The 23,374-nt window shown below is 37.4% G+C and overlaps 1 protein-coding gene across 1 annotated transcript in view; it reads left to right on the plus strand.

The window, feature by feature from the left end:
* LOC102864990 (junctophilin-1-like) overlaps positions 1–23,374 on the plus strand; it is a 54,592-nt gene that overhangs the window by 11,317 nt on the left and 19,901 nt on the right. Inside the window, exons 2-3 of the mRNA XM_006887573.1 lie at positions 19,516–19,570; positions 20,481–20,618. Of these exons, the coding sequence (XP_006887635.1) occupies positions 19,516–19,570; positions 20,481–20,618 (193 nt within the window). The remainder of the gene's footprint in view (positions 1–19,515; positions 19,571–20,480; positions 20,619–23,374) is intronic.

Genomic DNA, 23,374 nt, shown 5'->3' on the forward strand with positions numbered 1-23,374 from the left:
AAAAAAAAAAAAGACCTAAACTCTGTTCTTTGACTAACATCATTTCTGTACAGAACTCTGTTCTGTAACTACCATCATTTCTATTCATTTATAGAGTTTAGGGAGTTTGTAGAGTTTAGAGAGTTTGTAGAGTTTCCAGAGGGATCTAGTTTAGAAAGTTGATTCCACTCCTGCTTCCCAGCATAAATCAATCTACAAGCTCATCCAAACACTTTACACAATGGGTGACCATTATGGTATTTAACAAGACTGTGGAACACTGTGCAGCATCACAGCAACAACAAGTTGTCCAGTTCAGCAAATGACAAAAGATTGCTGTGTCATTCAAGGACTATTAACTCAAAAATTAATAAATTTAGCCCCCCAAAAAATGACCCCCAAAACGTCCCTTTACTTGCCCATCATGACCACCATTCCAAAGTAGCAAAAAGCCAAGCAGCTTCTAAGTAAACCAGGATAGAATAAAAATTTTATTTAAAAAGAGAGAGAGAGAGAGAGAGACGAATTCTTTCATGTCACTTTAAATCAATACTTTGTCTTGGTAGAATTAATACTAAGAACAAAATCACACACACTCAAATGAAATTATAACACAGCTATCTGTCAGAAATACATTGTGAAATTTATTATCATACTTATGACTAGTTTAGTAAAGGGAATAAGTTTATGGGATATAGTTGTTGTTATGTACAATCAAGTCAGAACTGATTCATAGCTGACCATCCAGTGAGTTTTCAGAGGCTATAAATCATATGTGGGGATAATGCTCATCTTTCTTCTGCAAAACAGCTGGTGGATTAAAATTGCCTACCTTTTGGTTGATAGCACACAGTTCCTTAAGGGAGATTATCTGGCCAAAATGTTATCTATCCATTTTCCTCGGCCTATGCCCAGACTCTTGTGCCAAGGATGTTAATTGTGGATCCAGGCAAAATGAAGCTGTTTACAGTTTCAATCTCCTTTCCAACCGTCATGACCTTGCTTAATTATCCAGTGGTAAGAATCTTTGTTTTCTTGATATTGAGATGCAATCCATACTGAAGGCTGCATTCCTTAATCTTCTGCAACAAGTGCTTCAAGTCCTTCTCACTTCCAGCAAGCCAGTTTGTGTCATCTGCATAACACAGGTTATTGATCAGTATCCCTTCAGTCCTGATACCATGGTGACTGCTGCAATGGGCTCTTGTGTGTCAGAAAGTGTGAGGATGGCACAGGACACAACAGGGTCCAGATCTTTTGTTCATAGGGTTGCTATGAATTATGCTTGACTCGACCACACCTAACAACAACTACGACAACATGCCTAGGCTCTACTTATGACCAAAGGAATCAGAATTTCTTGCAGTGGGTCCAAACAGGAATTTTCCAAAGGCATTAGTGTGTAAACAGGATTGAAATAAATTCTAGGTAATATAAAATTTATCTTTTCATGAGGCCAGGTCATCATAAAACTGAGTATCCAATAAGTAATACATTGAACTCTCTGAACACATACAATGTAAAATTTATTGTATTAGATAACAATTTCAAAGAATGATGTCAAACTACTTTGATGGATTGTATTTAGATTTCTATAAAGTTCACCACTGTATTGATTATAAATACATGCCAAGCCAACGACTATTTTTATGAAATATTAACTATTTCATAGTGTCTTCTCTATGAAGATATTTGGGGAAACACTTTTCTCTGATCACTTTTGTTGTTGTTAGATGCCATCAAGCCAAGTATGACTCAGAGCAACTCTGTCAACAACATATCTGAACCCTGTCCTAGCCTGTGTCATCTTCACATTCTCCGACACCCGCAAGCCTATTGTATCAGTTACTGTGTCAATCCACTTTCTCAAGGGTCTTCCTCTCTTTTACTAACGCTCCACCTTTCCAAGCATGATGTTCCTCCCTAAGAAATAGCCTCTCGTAGCTATATGCTCAATGTATGTGAGATGTATCTTTGCAACCAAGGAGCACTCTGCACTTTCTCCAAGACATATTTGTTCATTCTTTTGGCAGTCCATGGGATAATCAGTACTTTGCTTCAACACCACAGCTCAAAGGAATCAATTCTTCTTCTGTTGCCCTTATTCATTCTCTGAATTTTTATACTGTGAATTCTGTGAATCATGTAACTGATTCTATTTCCTAATTTGGTTTGGTTATTACAAGGCTACAACAATGAACTCATGAACAGCAGTGACTGTGAGAATGGTGCAGCCACAAGCAATGTTTTATTATGTTGTACAAAAGGTCACAATAGGTCAGAGACAACTCAACAGAACTTAAGAGTACCAATTCTACCGTTTGGAACCCAAATAGAACTCCTTCTCTAGGAAATGTACAAAGTCTTCCAAATAAAAGGTTTCCATACTAACCTTACCATCAACTTCATCCTACTTTTTCTTCAAGTACCAGGAAGATGTCTCTGAATCTGTTCCAGTGTTCTCAGGGTGCTCTAAGAATATTTCTGTTTTCTACATTTGCCATGATGTGGAAAAGGTTGAGAATAACTCTCCTAGGGTGTCAATGATGCATAATGGTCTGTGGAAAAGTGGTGGGGGGGGAATCTTTTTCCTCTCAACATATGAAAAAATGGGCCCTAAATCCTCTTGATATCCATAATGATTTACAGAATTTTCCATGACTTGCTTTATATCTTTTCATGTCTGTGCAACTATTCAAAATTTAAGATTTCTACTATACTCAAATATGCACGTTTTCCAAGAAATGTTCCTGCAAGTAACTTTGTGTTAAATTTCTTTTCAGTTAGCTTACCAGGCATGTCTAGAGCCTAGGTATGTTCAGCCTGACTCATGCTACTTTGAGTTTCATGCAGCACATGTAAACTGTCTATTCATCTTTACAACAACCCCAGTCATAAAATACTATGCCATTTTACAGATAAGGAAACTGAGTTTCAGAAAAGGAACAAAGATTTATCTGGCAGTTGAATTTGAAAAGAATTACATTGTCTCTCAGCTTTAAATCATATACTGTCTGAATCTGGCATGTTTTGAATGGGATCTTTAAACCTTTATAATTTTAACCCCTATTGCACAATTATTGCCATCCTAGCATATCCTATGCACAATTCTGTAACTTCATGTACTAGCAATAAGGATATTCTATCATCTTGGCTCATTTTCAAGATATTTACAGCACTAAAAATTTAGAACCTATGGGTTATTTAAGTATCTTACCATCAGTTTCTATCAAGTCAACTCTGAGTCAGTGAGCCATGTGTCAGAGTAACACTGTGCTACACAGACATTTCAAAGACTGACTTCCTTCCAAGAGGTATCAGGATGCTCTGGGTGAACTCTAACCAGGCCAGCAGATTTCACTCTAACCTTTTAGTTCAGTTAAACATTTAAACCAAACAGGAATTTCTCTAAGTCTCTAAGGACAACAGCATCCCAAAACCAAATCAACAACAAAAAATCAGATCCTGGACCATAAAGCAATTTTTTGTAAAAAGATCCTGCTCCCATCACATATAGCAATGCAATAAAAACTACTATTATTTACTTATTTATCTATTTATTAACTTATCCAATATTCATTATAACCTATTCTGAATCAAACATTCTGAATATAAAGTAATGAAAAGATAATTAAAATGTCACTGTGATAGGTAGTTCACAGTCTAATGAATGTGTTATGAAGTATTTGTATCTAAAGAAAAAGGAAGCTAACTGTTCTCTTCTTTAGAAGAATCAATGTCTTTGATTTGTGGTGTGGACTGCCAAGAGAACAAACAGATCAGTCCTAGAGAGGGTGAAATCAAGTTGCTCCTTGGAGGCAAAGATTTTGAAGCCCCATCTGACAAATTTAGGGCATGTTTCCAGGAGGGATTAATCCTTAGAGAAGGACATCAAGCCTGGAAGCGTGGAAGAACAGTGCAGGAGAGGAAGACCCTGGATGAGATGGATTGACACAGTAATTGGAGTAATGGGGATGGATAGGTGTGTCAGAGACAGACTGGCTCAGGGTAGGGCAGGATTCAGTGCTATTGTACACAGGGTCATTAGAGTCACAAGTGACTTGATGGCACATAATAATAATGGTAGCTTACTCTTTTCAGCCTCCAGGGCAGTAAGAAACAGATTTCTGAGGAATTTTCTCTTAGTTCCTGTGAAGGGTGTTCAAGGGAGTTCTAAAAGTGTAATAATGTGGCAAGCACCTGCTAACCAAGAGATTGGTGCTTTGAATATATTCAGTGGTTGTTTAGCTCCATGGGAGAAATCCCTGGTTACTGACTTGCATAAACACGAAAACTCTACGGGGCAGTTCTCCTCTATCGCTTGGCATCATTCTAAATCAGAAATCAACTCAAAGTCGCCCCAAAACAAGTGTGGTCAAGTTTCTGGAGAAGATTAAATGTGGTTATTACTGTCTAAACTTTAAAAGTCAACATGCAAAAACATCATCTTTATGAAAAAAACTAGCAAAGACCTCTACGGTACCACAATCAAAGATTAACATGTAATTATCTGCCCATTCTAACATGAACAAAAAATAACACAAAACTCTGCCTGGAAAAAGCTGGGTGAAATAGATTTTTATATACTAATGTTGTTCTCATTGTTGTTATGTGCCATCAAGTTGCCTTTGTCTCATTGTGACCCCATGTACAGCAACTTTGAAGCCTGCCCTGTCCTGAGTCACTCTAATTCCATAACACCAATCCCCATTTCCCCAGTTACTGTATCGATTCATCTCATCTGGGGTCTACCTCTCCTGCGCTGTACCTCCCCCCTTCTGAGCATGATGTCCTTCTCTAAGGACTGCTCACTCCTGACAACATACTCAAAGTATGTGAGTTGTTATTGTTTGTTGTTATGTGCCATCGAGTTGCTTGCAATTCATAGTGACCCCATGTACAACAGCCCTACACTCTGTTCTATCATTTGCCAATCACTTTGTCTCCAATATACCCATCCTGATTACCTCAGTCACTGAATCAATCCACCTCATAAAGGGCCTTCCTCTCCTGCACCATCCCTCAACCCTTCCAAGCATGACGTCCCTCTCTGAGGACTGGTCCCTCCTTACAACATGTCCAAAGTATGTCAGAAGAAGCCTCAGAATCCTTGCCTCCAAGGAGCAGCCCAGTTTAACCCTCTCCAGGATGAATCTGTTTGGTTTTGATTGAACACGCAATCAAGATGCATTGCCAATAATGGGTGACTGGGATGCAAAAGTTGTGAACAGAGAAGAAGAATTGGTAGTTGGAAAACATGGACTCAGTGACAGAAATGAAGCTGGAGATAGAATGATTGAATTTTGTACAATCAATGACTTATTCATTGCAAATACATTTTTCAAGAGCATAAATGCAGGTTATACACATGGATTTCACCTGATGGTATGCATAGGAAACAGATTAATCAGCGGAAAGGAACACTGTAGAAGCTCAATATCAGCTGTGAAAACTAGGCTAGGAGCTGATTGTGAAGTACACAACCGACTATTCATATGCAAGTTCAGGCTAAAGCTGAGGGAAATTAAACTGAATCCATGGGAACCAAAATATAACTTTGAGTCTATCCCATCTGAATTTCAGAACCATCTCAAAAACAGGTCTGAGGCCTTGAACACTAACGAGCGAAGATCAGATGAGTTGTGGGAGGATATCAAGGGTATCATTCAGGAAGAGTGCAAACAGTCATTACAAAGACAGAGGAGGAAGAAAAGACCAAAATGGATGTCAGAAGAAACTCTGAATATTTCACTGGAACACAGAGAAGCCAAAGCACAAGGAAGGATTCAAGATACTAAAGAGCTGAACAGAAGATTTCAAAAGGCTGCTCTGAATGACAAAGCAAAATACTACAACGAAATGTGCGAGGAGCTGGAGTCAGAAAACCAAAAGGGCCGAACTCGCTCAGCATTTCTTAAGCTCAAGGAACTGAAGAACAAATTCAAACCTCGAGTTGCTATATTTTAGGCAGAATATTAAATTACCCAGAAAGTATCAAAAGAAGATGGAAAGAATATACTGAGTCACTGTATCAAAAGGAATTGGCAGACACAGAAGAATTTTATCATACAACATATGAGCAAGAGCCTATGGTGAAGAAGGAAGAAGTTCAAGCTGCTTTGAAGGAAATAGTAAAAAATAAGTCCCCAGGAATAGATGGTATACCAATTGACATATTTCAGCTAACAGATGCTGCCCTAGATGTGCTCATCAAGTTGTGCCAAGAAATCTGGAGAACAACCAGTTGGCCAACTGACTGGAAAAGATCTATATGCGTTCCCATCCCAAAGAAAGGTGACCCAACAGAGTGAGGAAACTATAAAACAATATCATTTATTTCACATGCAAGCAAGATTCTACTAAAGATTATAAAAAAATGACTGGAACAGCACATCAGCAGAGAACTGCCAGAGGTCTAGGCTGGGTTTAGAAGGGGTCATGGTACTAGTGATATTGTAGCTAGTGTTAAATGGCTCTTAGCTGAAAGCAGAGAATACCAGAAGAATGTCTGTCTGTGTTTCATTGATTATGCAAAGGCATTTAACTGTGTGGATCATAACAAACTGTGGCCGACTCTGAGAAGAATGGGAATCCCAGAATACTTGATAGTGCTAATGTGAAACTTATACTTAGACCAAGAGGCAATTGTCAGAACAGAGCAAGGAAACACTTCATGGTTCAAAATTGGGAAGGGTGTGAGCCAGGGATGTGTTCTGTCTCCATACCTTTTCAGAAAAGTATGTGAGAGGGAGCTTCAAAATCCTAGCCTCCAAGGAGAAACTTGGTTTCACCTTCTCCAAGACAGACTTATTTGTTTTCTTGGCAGTTCATGGTAAAATACTTCTCCAACACCACAACTTGAAGGTATTGATTCTTCTTTTGTTATTGTCCAGCTCTCTGATTGTAAGTAATGGTGAAGACCATGGACTGGATTAGGTGCACCTTAGCCTATAGACTGTCCTCATTGCTTTTCAGTACTCTGGGAGATCCCTGACAGAAATTTTCCCAATTCAATTCATCTTTTGATTTCCTGACTTTTGGTGCTAAGAGTGTTGATGATGTAGCCAAGCAAGCTGGAATTGTTAACAATCTCTTCTCCATCTATCATGGTGCTGCCAATTAGCAGAGTGTGAGAATCTTTGTCTTCCTGATGTTGAGCTTCAATCCAAATTGAAAATTATACTCTTTGACCATCTGAAGCAAGGGCTTCAGGTCCTCCTCAGTTTTAGCAAACAAGATTGTGTCATTTGCATTAAGGAAGGTTACTGATGATGAGTTTTCCTCCAATCTTGATGCCACATTCATCTTCATAAAGCCAAACCTTCCAAATGATCTGTTCTGCATATTGATTGAAAACATATGGAGACAAGATGTATTCATGATGCACTTCTCTCCTAATTTTTGAGCCATGCAGTGTTTCCCTGCTCTGTTCTGAGGACTGCTTACTGGTCCAAGTATATGTTTTACATGAGCACAATCAATATGGGATTCCCACTTTCCTCAAGATTAGCCACAATTTGGTGGTATCCACACAGTCAAATGCCTTTGCATAGTCAATGAAACACTGACAGACATTCCTCTGGTACTCTTGGCATTCTATCAAGATCAAATTGACATTGGCAATAATGTCTCTAGTGTCATAAGTAAAATAATTTATTCTGAAATTGTGATTATAGTACATAATATGTTTTATATCACAAATAAGAATGTCTTAATTGTTGTGTTAAGTGTGGTATATTTGAGAAACAGCTATGAAATGAAATTTGCAGACTAGAAAAGTAGTCTTACCCGTCTACCAGTGAGTAGACAGATAAGATGGATTTAAGTTGAATTAGGACTTCGTAAACAATCTCAAACTCAACTCATTGCCATCAAGTCAGAACAAATTCCTAACTAACCCTCTGGTGAGTTTTTAGAGGATTTAAATTACAAGGAAGGAAATTGTCCAGCTGTTTCCAACAGAGTAGCTGGTGGATTTCAACTACCAGCCTTTGGTTAGGCAGCACAACTTCTTACCCACTAAGTCACCAGAATTCCCTAAGTAGCAGAGCATTTTGTACTTGGTAACCTATGAACTAAAAATCCAAGCCCACTGATGTCCAGTCAATTCTGAAGCATAGTGACACTATGTGGTTGTTGTTGTTGTTATGTGCTATTGAGTTGCTTGTGACTCATAGCTATCCTATGTACTACAGCCCTAAACTCTGCTCTGTCCTGTGCCAATCTCACTGTCTCTGACACTCCCATCCCGATTACCCCAGGCACTGAATCAATCCACCTCATAGAGGGCCTTCCCCTCCTTCACTGTCCCTCCACCCTCCCAAGCATGATGTCCTTCTCCAAGGACGGGTCTCTCCTTAAAACATGGCCAAAGTATGTTAGACAAAGCCTCAGAATCCTTGCCTCCAAGGAGCTGCCTAGTTTAACTCTTTCCTGGATGAATCTGTTTTTTTTCCTAGCAGTCCATGGTACTCTCAATACACTTCTCTAGCACCACAGCTCAAAGGCATCAATTCTCCTTCTATCCTCCTTGGTCATTGTCCAACTCTGATGCATAACAAGTGATTGCGAAGACCATGGCCTTTATCAGATGCACCTTAGTCTCCAGAGAGACACCATTGCTCCTCAGTACTTTGGAGAGGTCCCTAACAGCAGACTTTCCCATCACAATACATCTTTTAATTTCCTGGCTACTGGTGCCAAGAGTGTTGACTGTGGAGCCAAGCAAACTAAAGCTTTGAACAATCTCTATCTCTTCACCATCCTGATGCTGCCAATTGGCCCAGTGGTGAGAATCTTTGTCTTCTTGACATTGAGCCTCAGTCCATATTGTAGGCTGCAGTCCTTGACCCTCTGCAGCAAGCGTTTCAGGTCCTCCTCAGTTTCAGCAAGCAGGGTTGTGTCATCTGCAAAACGCAGATTGTTAATAGATTGTCCACCAATCTTGACCCCACATTTCTCCTCATAGAGCCCAGCCTCCCAGACAATCTGTTCTACATACAGGTTGAAAAGGTATGGAGATAGGACACATCCCTGGTGTACGCCCTTCCCAATTTTGAACCGTGTAGTGTTCCCTTGCTCTGTTCTGATGACTGCTTCCTGGTCCAGGTATAGGTTTCACATTAGAACGATCAAGTATTCTGGGATTCCCATTCTTCTCAGAGTCAGCCACAGTTTGTTATGATCCACACAGTCAAATGCCTTTGCATAATCAATGAAACACAGATAGACATTTCTCTGGTATTTCCTGCTTTCAGCTAAGATCCATCTACCATTAGCTACAATATCCCTAGTACCACGTCCCCTTCTAAACCCAGACTGGACTTCTGGCAGTTCTCTGCTGATGTGCTGTTCCAGTCATTTTTGGACAATCTTCAGTAGAATCTTGCTTACATGTAAAATCAATGATATTGTTCTGTAGTTTCCACACTCTGTTGGGTCACTTTTCTTTGGAATGGGAACACATATAGATCTCTTCCAGTCAATTGGCCAAGTGGTTGTTCTCCAGATTTCTTGGCACAACTTGGTGAGCACATCCAGGACAGCATATAGGATGGAGTAAAACTGTCCTATAGTTTTGTCAAAATAATATCTTAACAGAAGCAGATTGCGATATCTTTCTCCCACAGAGTAGTTCTTGGTTTTAAAATGCCAACCTCCTGCTTAGAACCTAGCATTTTAACCACTGTGTCATCAGGACTCCTTAGCAGTATGTATGGGCTACTGGCTTGTGTATCTTGGGGAATTCTTTTTTCTTTGATTAGTTATGCAATTGACTTTTAATAATTTTGACTTTGACTATTGTGATGTACACGGATGCTTTAAGCTACAGCTGAAGCCATGTAGGAATTCTCATTGCAATTTATGCAACTTTGTCCACTGTAGTGGGTGTCTTTGTCAGTCCACTGGTGCTATAGCACTTCAGTTAGAAGCAGAAGTCACAGCTTTGATCCTGAACTATTCAGGCAGAGCTTGAACATATCATTGTTGTTGTCGAGTGCCATCAAGTTGGAACTGACCTTCAGTGGGTTTTCAGAGGCAGTAAACCACAAAGAGAAAAGATTGCTCATCATCTTTCCCCCTTCCAGCAGTTTGTGGATTCGAATCACGGGCCTTTGGGATTGCAGCACACTGCTATCAAGTCAAACAAGCATCCATCAGGTTTCCAAGGCAACTTTATGAGAAGAGACAGTCCATCTTTATCTTGTGGAAAGCTGGTGGATTTAAATTACCAACTTTTTGGTGAGCAGCCCAATGTATTACACACTACACCAGTAGGGCTCTTTTTTCAGAAATTAGAAGTCTAAAAGAGTTGCTGTTTTTAAATGCAAAACAGCAGAATTCCTCTTCATAACATTAGTGAAGCTTTACAATTACATTGTGTAAAAACAAATATCTAGGCTGGAAAGCAGAGAAAAGATCAACGGAGGAAAACACCAGAAAATAACATGAACCCTACATCTGTTAAGAGAAGGGAGATTGGTTTTTGAAACCTACCCAAACCAAAACTATTGCTGTAGAAATGATTCTGACTCATGCTGACACTGTGTGTTACAAAACAAGACTGTTTGATGGCGTTTTCTAGGCTGTTAACAAAATGGAAGCAGATGCATAAGCCTTTCTTTTGTGGTACTGCTAGGTGACTTTGACTCTCCTACCCATAGGTAAGTAGGTGAGTACAAACTATGCCACCAAGGAACTGAATTTTCCTTTATTTTTTAAAAAAAATGTTAATTGAGTAAATAAAGAGAGAAGTTGTGCAGAATATGCTGGGGAGCCCAGGATAACAGCTCTGGTCTTTATCAGCTTACAATCTCAGAAGCAGCTTTGGGTCTTGACTCCACTAGGTGCCTATCCAGCTGAACATGGGTCTGGGCCAGAAGGGTCTCCTTAGAAGAAAGGTCTAAACAATGTCACTGCACTAGTTTGTGGTACAAGACTGGAAGTGCCCCTTTCAGGACACCATGGGATCGTTCATCAGATAAGAACTATAGAAGATGCACCACAGGGCACTAAATCATGGGACTCAAAGAACATATGAAAAATGAAGGGTTTTGACACTACGTGGTGAAACATCGCAAATAAGGCCTAGTAATTAGGGCTCCTAGCACTCCAATTTGTAAAGTGAACAAGACAAAAATGTCTCTGCAGTCATTTTGTGAGAGATGAGAAAGTGTGCCAAGGCATATTTTCTCCCCAGATGTAGTAAATAACTAGTGCCAAACCTAACCTCTTGAGGAATTTCACCCAATTGCATTTTAATTCCTCACCACCTGCACCCTTTCCTCCTTCAGGTACTAGGTAAATAACTGATTTTGTATTTCCATCAATAGGTTCCTCTTCCCTCTAACGTTCAGCTAATTTAGTCATTTGAAAGCAAGAGCACAAAACTAGGATGAAGAAAGGAAAGTAAAATTGGCATCCCAAGAGAGATTGGAATTCATATGCCCCAGGCTTTCTCCTTGCCCGCTAACTCAAGATCATAGCTCCTACCAGGAGGCCCCTATTACACAGTCCTCTCCTTTTCAAGACTCAGTCTGCTCCCTCCCTGCTCACTTCAGGCCTAGGTAATAGATGCACCACCCCATTACTACCTATTACTAGCCTTGGAGGAGCCCACTATACTATGTCATTTCCCTACATACTTTATTCACATGCTTATAAAACTATGCTCAAATTATCTTAATCATAAGTGCCCCCTTATTTCCTACGAAGTGTCTAACTGCTAATGATGTTTTCGGGTTTCAGTGATGGTCCTTCAGGGAGCTCTGGTGGCCTTGTGGCCAAAAGCTGCACTGCAGTTCCAAAACTTGGTTGAAATCCACCAGCTGCTCTGTGGGAGAAGGATGGGCAACCTCCTTCTGTGTGATTAACTGCCTCTGAAAAACCTCTGGGAGTCATCTGTGGGTCAGTTCAACTCGACAATACACAACAACTATAACAAAGGCCTTCAGAAACATTAAGCAGAAGCTGTTCAGAAACATAAATTTGCCTGGAATGACTGTTCTAGCAATTATGCTTTATCTGAGTGAGAAGAAAGTGATGTGATTATTATAGGTGGCCCGCTGACCCTTCATAACCTCTTTTTTGAAATTGTTTAATCATATATATGTCTCAGAGTCAATAAAACTTCTGAAGCACAGAAGTCTCTCTCTCTCTTTTCTAACATTTCTCTATTTTCCTCCCACATTTTGAAAGAATTGAGACATGAAGTAGAGCAGATAAAAGAGCCAAATATGATCTTTTGTTTTGTAAAGCTGATGTTGGGGATTGTGATTTCACTATAGGAACATTGGACTTCTCTCACAAATTCTAGTGAAAGAGAGTGTAAAGTACAACAGCTGAGGAGCAGGGACCAAGAAACTCTGCAGCTGAAACTGAGCAAAGGAAGCATTTGGGATAAATTTAAAACTTCAATTTCTTTCATTTTAACTCACAATTTTATATTTGACCTGAATTTTTCTAACCTTAAATATTAATTCTTCTAACCTTAATTTTTCTAACTTTTAACCTGATAAAACTTGAAATTTGTATTGCCCCCCACCCCAGAAATTTTAATGGGAAGGCTTTCATATTCAAATTATTGGGCATCTTTTTTGACAGTCTACTTTTGAAGCATCCTATGATAGTGACTGTATTTTATCTTAGATTTCCTGAGCTATAGTATATGATAGCTATGACAGATACAGTTGATTATACTTGTTTAACACTAGAACTGCAATTATCATCTTGTGTACAAAGCAACTTTGGAGCTAATTTATATATGATTATGACTCATTTCAGAGCCCATTTCAGAATCTATGTTGCCAACAATATACAAAACAATGATCTACCACACAGCAGTGGATTGAACTGAGGGAATGACCTCAGGAGTGGAAGTTCAACACAATGAATTCTGACTTTAGTGTTGATCTTCTCTTCCTTCTGCCACTTCCACGGAGGAAAAAGCCCAATAGGTTAAGTTCAAGGCTTATTGAAAAGACATTGTTGGAGAAATTATTCATCATATGGAATTATTTCAAGCATTGCAGGATATTAACATCCTTGGTCTATATCTACTAAAGACCATTGGTACCACTCAGCATTGTTAAAACCAAAAACACTCATATAAAACCACAGCTATGTTACCTTAGAACCACTGGGTAAAAAAATATTAAAAATATCGAAACTGCTTCTCTCTCTCAACTTTGATATTTCCTTCCTTGTGAAGCTGTCTTTGCTGTCAGAATTGACTAATAGCTCACCTTTCAGTGGGTTTTCAGAGACTGTGAGTCACCTGGGAGAAGACTTCTCTCAAAGAGTTGCTTTGTTGTTATTAGGTGCCTGCAAGAGGTGTACGACCGATAACAACCCTGTGAACAACATATTTAAACTTTGTCTTATCCTCACAATCTCTGATATATTCGAGCCCATTGCTGCAGTCACTATGTCAATCCATCTGGTTGAGGGTCTTCCTCTCTTTCACTGTCCCTCCACCTTTCCAAGCATGATATTCCTCTCCAATGAACAGCCTATCCGAGCAACATGTCCAAAGAATGTAAGATAAAGCCTTGTTATTTTTGCCTCCAAGGAGCACTCTGGCTGCAACAGCAGCCTGTGAGTTAACAGTGAAACTCCCTAAGGATAGGCCACCAGAGCTCACTCCATTAAGGTCACATCACATTCTTGGACTCTTTATTCCCTGATATCCAAGTGAGGAGCCCAGACTGATTCAATTTAAAAAAATTAAGAAAAGTTAAGAAGCAGAGGATAACATACAAAAATAGCATAGCTCAGCAGATAGATGGAAGGAAGGAAAGGAAGGAACGAAGGAAGGAACGAAGGAAGGAACGAAGGAAGGAAGGGAGGGAGGAAGGGAGGGAGGGAGGAAGGAAGGAAGGAAGGAAGGGAGGGAGGGAGGAAAATAGAAACATTTAGCTCCTTTTCCCCTCCTTCATTCTTTTGGAAGCAAGCTGCCAGTAGAAAGCAAACACTCAGCACTACCTCTTCAACCTAAAGGTTATATGGCAGCAGCACTAACATTGCACAGGAGAGTTTGTCTAATTTTGCTCCCTTTGATACTAAGTGGGAAGGTTGGCTAGATCTAGGTCTGGAAAGTCCATTGTGTCTACTGTCACACCACAGTCTCCAACATCAACTAGGAAATGTTATTTTCTGCACTCCCACAAATCTAAATAATGGCCACATTCTAGCCTATTAACTTTAATTTCCTATTAATTTGGATTTCTTTCCCTCTAATATATAGTCTTCTCTAGCAAAACCTTTCTCTAACTAAATTAAACCCACGTTAAAAAATAATAACCTTGCTCTTCTCATTCTCTCTCATTTATATGTGAATGCTATGGTAGCTCAGAATTTGTAGACATCTCCAGATAGGTTTTGAAACCTTTGAGAAAGGCAGTGACAGTGACATCTAAGAAACTTTAATGCAATAATTTCCCTAAATATTTATCTATATTTTTCTGTCCCTAAAATCCCTTCTGAAGACTCCTGAATCAAATCATTTTTATGTCTAAGACTAAATTTTACAAATCATTGATTAAAAATACATTTCATCTTTCATTCCTTTATTGGCAATGCTTTCATTACAAACAATATTTTTCCACAAATATGTTCCAACTCAGTTTTTTAGCTACTCAATTGTTCAACTATTTAGAGGTTTTGAATGGTAAAAAAGCTGACAGCATTTTTTCTGCCAGTTTTTCTTCTTAATCACTAAACATGTATATTTTAAGAGAAATTTAATCCAGTTCCTTCTGGTTTGCTTGCATTTAAATCATTAAAATGTTTTTAAGCCATTTGTTGTCCAAAAGACTTTTAAATTAGCTTTTTTACTTAAAAATCCAAATTGGCCATAAGAACATGAGTTCTAATGCCAAAAGTTTCGGGTTTGGAACAGAAGTCTAAGGCCTAAGTTGGAAATCTGTTTTAAATGTCTGCAATGACACAAAGGACTGTGTGACTCCTTCCCTGACCCTCTGAGCCTTTTTGCAGAAGCACATATTATGGTGGAGGTTACCAAAAGGCCTTTGAAATAAATCCTCCATTCAGTAGTCAATCCAAGCTTCTGTAAAATTCTAATTTATGGCTTTAATTATCTGATGGTCTGGGTTATCTCTTAGGATTTCCCCTCCACACTAAGAAGAAAATGTTTTCAACTAAATTTTAATTCATAATAAAAGTGTGATCATTCTCTCAATGCAACTGAGTCAGAATCAACTCATCGCTCCATTGGGTTTCCAAGGTGTAAATCAGAGGGGAAGAGAGATTATCTGTTTTTTTCTCCCCAATTTGAGCAGCCAATTGGCACAAATTTTTGGTTAGCAGCACAATTCTCTAGCAACTATGTCTCCTGAGTTCCCAAAAATGCATTTTCGTTTGTTGATTTTATCACCTTCCTTCAAAACTAAGTCTCTTCAGTGAAGATAGAATGAGGGTTCCTTGAGTAGTATCATGAGTTAAGATTATTTCACCTCAGACTATTGTAGTTGATAGGTGCCATCAAGACAATAACTCATAGATAATCCATCTATAAAAAAGCAGAACCTTGCCCTATCCTGCATTATTCTTACACTATCCACAATATATCAAGCCCATTGTTTCAGTAACTGTGTCAATCTATCTCTTTGAGGGCCTTCTTCTTTTTCATTAAACTTCTATTTTTCAAAACACAATGCCTTTTTTAAGGACTTGCATCTCCTGACAATATGCCCAAAGATGATGTTTCATCATCCCTGCTTCTAAGGAGCATACTGGTTGCACTTCCTTCAAGAAGTATTTGTTCACTTAACATAGGATATCCAATACTCTTTGCCAAAACCTTAATTCAGAAGCATCAATTCTTCTTCAGCCTTTCTTATTTATTGTTCAACATTCACCAATATACAAAGAAATTTAAAACATCCTGACTCTAGTGTGTCAGAGATGGTGAGGATGGCACAGGATAGGGTAGGGTTCAGGCTGTCAGTTCATATGGCCTCTACAAGTTATACCCAACTTGACGGTGCCTAACAACAAGGTCAGATGAACCTTAGTCTTCAAAAGGACATCTGCTCTTTAGTACTTTAGAGAGAACCATGAGAGCAGATTTTCTGAAGGAAACACCTTTTGATTTCTTAACTTCTGCAACCATGGATGTTGATTATGGATTCAAATAAATTGAAAGTGTTAACAACTTCAATCTTTTCTCTATCAATCATGATGTTGTCTGGTGGTTCAGTGGTGAAGATTTTTGTTTTCTTGATGTTGATATGTAATACATATTTAAGACTACTACTGTCTTGGATCTTGCATCTTCAGTAAGTGCTTTGTGTCTGTAAGCAGAGCTAGATGATTCTCAATTTAAGAATAGGTTTCACATGAGCACATTTAAGCGTTCTGGAATTCTCATTTTTCTCAGTGCTATCCAGATTAACTAATTAGCTAATGTTATGACTCATACAGTCATATGCGTTCTTATATTCAATAAAATACAAGTAAACTTATTTTTTACGTATTTTTATTGGTTTGCATATAATTATTTATATACATTGTGTTTTATTCATGCACTATGTATTTTATATAATCTTTCTTCTACATTATGTTTCATTCATGTACATTTTATTTTACAAAACCACTCATATACATTGTATTTTATATAGTTATTTATTATTATCTATGCCTATAATCATCATCTTGTTTTATCAACTCCCCGCTAAATCTTTCCTATTCTTTCATTTCCCTTTCACCCACTAACTACTGCTATTGTGGTTGTTGTTATGAACCAGTAAGTTAGAACTAACTCATAGCTGACCCTCCAGGGGGTTTTCAGAGGTAGTAAATTGCATGAGAGGAGATTGTCCATCTTTCTCCTGCAGAGCATCTGGCAATTTTTAGCCACATGCCTTCTGCCTGGCAGCTTAACTACTTAACATTTACCCCCTATCCTTTTTTCCAGTCCCATCTCCCTTTATCCTTCCTCTTTTGCAAATTTATATACATCTTGCTCAGTTACACTTCAGTTTTCACAATCATGGCCTTATACAGTGTTTAGTCTTAGGAGACTGTGTTATTTCACCCAGCATAATACTCTTTAGATTCTCTCAAGTTATATAGTGTTCCGTGAAATCATCATTTCTTAGTGCTGCACAGTATTCCATTGTGTGAATTTATCACAATTTCTCAATCCATTCGCTTGTTGATGAACATTTGGGCTGCTTTCATTTTCTTCCTATTAGGAATAACATAATGAACATTTTTTCGTCCTTGGTGATTGCCATCAAATCGAGCATGACTCATAGCAATCCTATGAACAAAAGGCCTAAAGTCTTTCTATAACTATTGTCATTTATCAGAATTCATAGTTTCCAGAGGCATGTTGTTTAGGAAGGGATGTCACTTCTGCTTATTACGAACATAGGTGAACATATCTCTGTTCATATCTCAGTTCTAATATCTTTGGGACATTGCTGGTAGTTCCAGCACAACTCTGTTGCTTTGTCACAAGTCAAGAGAAAATATACACTTCGAAATACAAAATGAAGTCTCAAACTATCATAGAGCACTAAGGGAACAGAAGGGAGGGGGACAGAATCCTGAAGAAAACTTTCTTCTTTACTTACTGGTTGCAAGAAAAAAATAATAATTCACTTCCTTCTGCACAGGTTCCTCTGTCTTCCCAATGAAAAAAATGAATTTTATCCACTTATTTATTACATTTTTTGCTTTTAAAGGGACATTTAACACATATTCCCCTAATTTCATCTTTAGAGAAATTAATCTTTAAATATATTTCTATGTGTTCTGATGAGAAATAAATGAAAGCAACAGTTCTAAAACATATCAAATGTTTTAAAACAACTTTATCCCATAAAATATAGACAATGGAAACAGTGTAAAGAAGTAATAGATGAAGAAGGAAATCCACAGGAACAGACTGAAGACAGTTGGGGAAAGCATATACCAATTTCAGAAGATTTTTTCTTCTTTTTGGAAAAATCAAATAAAAATATCAAAGGGTTATTTTTATTTTTGGCAAAATAAGTAAAAAGTTAAAACACACCAAATATCACCCATTGACCAGCATTTAACAAGTATACTTCCAGATTCTCAATTTAAAATATTTGTTATATACTTAACCTACTTTTATACACAAATCTCTCACTTCTAATGAGTATTACAAAACCCACAAAACTATTCTCTATCACATTATAGTAATCTATCAGTCCACTAAATCAGTGCATTATACTACCAGCCTCTTAAATCATTGTTCACTAAATATTAGTTTATGTATCATTATTTTATTTGAGGCTCTTTGGTAATTACATCTTAATTAATTACTGTCAAAATGGTACTAAAAGGGTGCTCTACTCCATGGGAGAAAGATAAGACAATCTCCTCCCATGCGATCTGCAGCTTCTAAAAACCTACTAAAAGGTTTATTAATTAATTCTGATTTGATGGCACATAACAACAACTGGTGGTGTAGTCTCTAGAGTTGAGCTGCTAATTCAAAAATCATGCTTCTCTGACAGTTTAAGTGTACCAGTCATTCTACAGGAGAAAGTTGAGTCTCCTCCTACGTGATTTAAAGCCTTGGAAACCTGCTGCCTGGTCAGCTCAATAGCATAAGAGAGAGAGGAGTGGTACTAAGCAGAAAAGATGTAAAAACTTGTCTAATAATTCCATAATAGCTTTACTTAGAACTTTTTATAATTCATTAATCTTATGTTTACTCTTAGATATTCCCATAATTTGAAGATAATTCATCATTTTTTTAATTTTTGCATAAATTTATGACCTTCAATATAAATTATACATTATATAGAGAGATATTAATAATATCATAAAGTAATAAAGATAGTTTTATCAAGTACTTACTAACCTATTTTCATAGCTCAGCACTGACATTTGTAGAGTGACAATTAATCTAGCATTCAATAAAGAAACTTTCTGTCATATGTGTCATTTTTAAAGATAGTCAGGCCATAGAAGTAAGTCTTTTAGTTTATGTATCTACTATGAGATGGAAGATTTCATAGTCTAAAAAAAAGGATAATTATGTATTCTGGAACAAAGAGATAGAATAGTGGAGGGTATAGTCCAAAGTTAGTTTTATAAAATACAAGGTTTGGGAGTGAATATATGAAACACAACGTCAATTAAGGAAAGTATGAAATACATGTGTATAAATTTTGCATGCAAACCAACACAAAATAATTTTTTTTAAAAAATGATATTTAAACTGCTTTAGAAAACACTTAGGTGGTCAGCAATATATTTCATCATTTATAATTTAATATCATGGCCCATATTTTTAAGGCATTCTGAGAAATAAATTTGAAAAATCCTATAATTTTTAAAAAATTATTGTCATTTCAGTGTAGATATATTTGATTATACATTCATAACACACATTCAGCTGAGTAACAAGATATAAAATCACTGGTAAAAATACAGACAGGTCAATGGAAATAGGTCTCAGCTATATTGCCTGCTTCACTTAAATTTATAACATGTTCCTGAAAGTAAATTCTAGAATTTTTTTGTAATTCTCAGGTTTGTTTAGACTTCATGTCTTTGCTGAAATGCACAGAATTCATCTATTGTGTTTGTATGGTATTCAATAAATCCCGCTCAACATTTGGCATAGCTCACCTCCCCCTATCTTTAATCAGGCAGTAATCCCTTTCCTCAGAGGTGCTGCATCATTCTGACAATCATGGCACTGGTGTAATTTCCTTTGCCAACATGACAGAACAAGGAACATTGTGCTCTGCCTCCTGAGCACCAGTCCAGTGAGACCATGAGCTCAGCTCTCTTAAGGAAGAAGGCCATTGTGAGAAAATAAAAAGCTCTATATAATAATGTTTAAGGTTCATCTATTCTATATAAATGGTAATCCTAAACATCTCATTTATGGGAAAAAATAAAAACTAATATAATAGAATAAATAATTATCTTCCTTACCATTTGATTTATCTGAACAAATCATAGATCTAGGAAATCTTGTATGGTTCTCCAAATCAAAATAACAATGACAACCCCTAAAAAACTCAGAAAATACCTATTTATCAGAAATCAGGTTAAGAAAAACATGCAAGATTTTTTTTCTCCTGGATATAAGTACAACAAGAATAATACTGGTTAGCAACAGTCAACTTGGCTAAATTGTACAGTGGCCTCCAGTTTGGATAGAATTAAGTTTATAATGTACGACAGGAGCAAAGTTGTAATATACAATTATATAATTTACTTGAATAGTTGCTTTCCATATGGGAAGTAACAGATTGGTCAGTTGCATTTTAGCTAAAATTAAACCTACCATCATTCAGGGCAAAAACAATTTTGTTGAAATCTGGAAACCCTGCAGAAAGCATCTCTAAATTTCTCTGATGATTCTTGACATTGCTTTCTTCCTTTTTATAGGAACAGTATATAATAGTATTCTTCTGAATTATCCTCATTTAGCACATATTCTTTTTTTTTCACATAAGTGTAGGACACTTAACTGTGTCCTACAGATTTTACAGATGAGACAATCTTTGAGGACTTTCAGCCAGACTCTGAACATGAAAACAAGAAAATACAATTCAGAGATGAAGAAGGAATGGAAACTAAAACTGCCTGTATATCTCCTTCTAAACAATTAAAATTACAAAGTAAACCTACTTTGAAGGAAATGGGTCTTTTTCTCACTTATTTTACAATACCAGGAACTATATCTCAGTTGAATACTAAAGTAGAACTCCTACATATTTAATACGATCCCCTCCTGGTTATGTTACACTCCAGGCAAAATATTTTATGGAGTGTGGAACATTCTTATCCATGACCTTAACATCTTAAAACAGGGTGATGGATAAGCAATGTATTTTCTATCATTAATACATATATAATCTGGATGCGAGACTATTTCTTCAAAGTTTGCAATACTTACAATATCCAGTAAAAATCTATCATTACTACACTTTGAAAGAGTCTTGAAATTGCAACTATCTATGGCCAAATATCATTTTCTAAAATCTGTCCTCCTGTGCATGGATTTATGAGTCCCAAGCCTGAGCAAAGGGAAATTGTCCAAGGCAAAGTTGTCCAAATAGGCAATTATCCAACAGAGTGAAGCCAAGACAATCCTCTGGAGGTAATTGCACAGGTTCAACTGCAGCTGTGTGAGAAGAATGGACACCAATCAGCTCTCTGAAGATTTTGGATGTCTCCAGGAAGAACAAACTGGGAAAGCTTTTTTAAGTTCTAGATGTTGGTTTATGTTTAAAAGAAATAAAGGGAGAAGAGAGGTTAGAAGCATCTGCATAGCTATAATATTTTTACTTTTAAATAATACTACACTACAATATAATAAACTATTTGGTGGCTCTAGAGATTCAGAGAGTAAACTAAAAAGAAGAAACAATGATTGGAAACACAAAGTTCCAATACTGAACCCTTCAAAGCAACGCCTGCAGAGAATAGTTCTTATTATATCTGTGTGAACTAGCTGCATATATGTAATTGTATTTGCTCCTTTGGACAGGCCATGAAGTAAGTAAGGAAGCTATTATGATGAGGAAATTAAAACTCAGAAAAACTGGGACTTATTCAAAACCCATTTAGTAAGTAAAGGGAAAGGATTCAAACCAGGTGTTTGAGAATCAGCAATCTTTCCACACATGCCTTTTAGGGCAAGTTCTATGTGTAGAATGGTAACCAGTCCTGTCTAATTAGAAATATAAAATTCAATCTTTTCTTCTCTCTGTCACTATTAGTAAGTACCACCATCACATTAAAAAAATGAAAGAAAGAAAAATCCTTCCTTAGCAATAAGTTAGCATTTTCCACTTGTCAAGTCTTACTGTATGACCACGATACTCTTGGCAGCCTTTAACATGTTGATATTCTTTGGTATTAATTACTTATTTTTATCATATATCTTCTTTAAAACCTTAGAACACAAGAAACATAATTTTGCTTATCTAATTTCGTTTATAGGGTCATTAAGAGTCGTCTACAACTCACGACATTTAACACCAACAACAACAACCTAGAGAGAACTCTGTTGGCCTGGTGGATAGAAAGTGATACTCCCAAGGCAAAGGTGGGTGATTTTAATCTGTGGCCTTTTGGCCTGGTTTTAATTGGTTTTGGTCAAACGGTCTTCCAAGTGGTATAGCACTGGTCTGCCCATTTGCTGTACAGAGGTAACTAGTGATTCCTGTGATGTTAAAAACTGTGGCACTGATATGTCAAATGCGATAATGGTTATCCATGGTGGATAGTGTTTGGGGGAGCTTCCTGATTAAAACAAGCTAGGAAGCAGGAGTGGCATCCACTTCCACAATAGCTTGCCTCCAAAATTGCTTGCCTCTGGAAACTCTATGAACTTGGAGAAATGATGAAAGTTATGCAAGTGTTCAGGTCTTTCGTTCATAGGGTTACTTTGAGTTACCCAAGACCTGATGGCACTTAACAGCACAACAACAACGATGCTTTATAAAAAATACTACAATGGGTGCTTTTAACAAACAGAAACTTCTGTTTCTCACAGTTTAGGCAGCTAGAAGTCTGCAGTTAGGACACCAGCTCTAGAAGAGGCTTTAAGTCTCTGGCAGCTCTGGAGGATAGCTTCTGTTCCCCTGTGTCTATGATTATTTTTATGTGGTGTTACATCTATCACTCCCACCCCATTTCTGCTTGCTTGCTTGTTTGAGTGTTTGTTTACTTTATCTACTCTTTTATTTTTCAAAAGAGATTGGCTTAAAACACATGCTTCACTAATACTTCCTTATTAGCATAACAGAGGATTCTGATGGCCTAGTGAGTAAGGAGATGTGCTGCCAACCCAAAGGTAAACAGTTTGAAAAGGCAAGCTGCTCTGTGGGAACAAAAGGGGCAATCTCTTCACATATAATTTATAGCCTCTGAAAATTTGTCAGAGGTTAGCTATGAGTTCTTCCAACTCAAAAGCAATTAATTGAGTTTTATTAGTTAGTGACATAACAAAGAAAAGCCATCCCTAAATGAGATTATAATCATGAGTATATTGTACTTTATGTACCATAGAGACAGAATCAATTCATATCTAATCCTCCAACTGGTTTTCAGAGGCAGTAAATTATATAGGAGAATATTGCCTTCTAGTTGGTTGGGTGTTTTTGTGTATGGGTTTTTTTCTTTGGGGGGGGGTCCCTCCATGCAACCGGTGGATTTGAACAGCATAACTTTAGATTGACAGCAAAATCCTTGCCACTGAAGCTCCCAGAGCTCCCAGAAACCCTTATATCACATGTATAGGGATTTGATTTTCATCACATATTTTGAAACAAAAATCATTTCACCCCAGTCAAAATAGCAAAATTTAACAGAACAGCAAGCAACAAATGCTGGCGAGGTTGTGGAGAAACTGGAACCCTGATTCACT

The sequence above is a fragment of the Elephantulus edwardii genome, unplaced genomic scaffold, assembly GCF_000299155.1.
Source record: "Elephantulus edwardii isolate Elephantulus edwardi_28Jun2011 unplaced genomic scaffold, EleEdw1.0 scaffold00058, whole genome shotgun sequence".
Classification (NCBI taxonomy): Eukaryota; Metazoa; Chordata; class Mammalia; order Macroscelidea; family Macroscelididae; genus Elephantulus; species Elephantulus edwardii.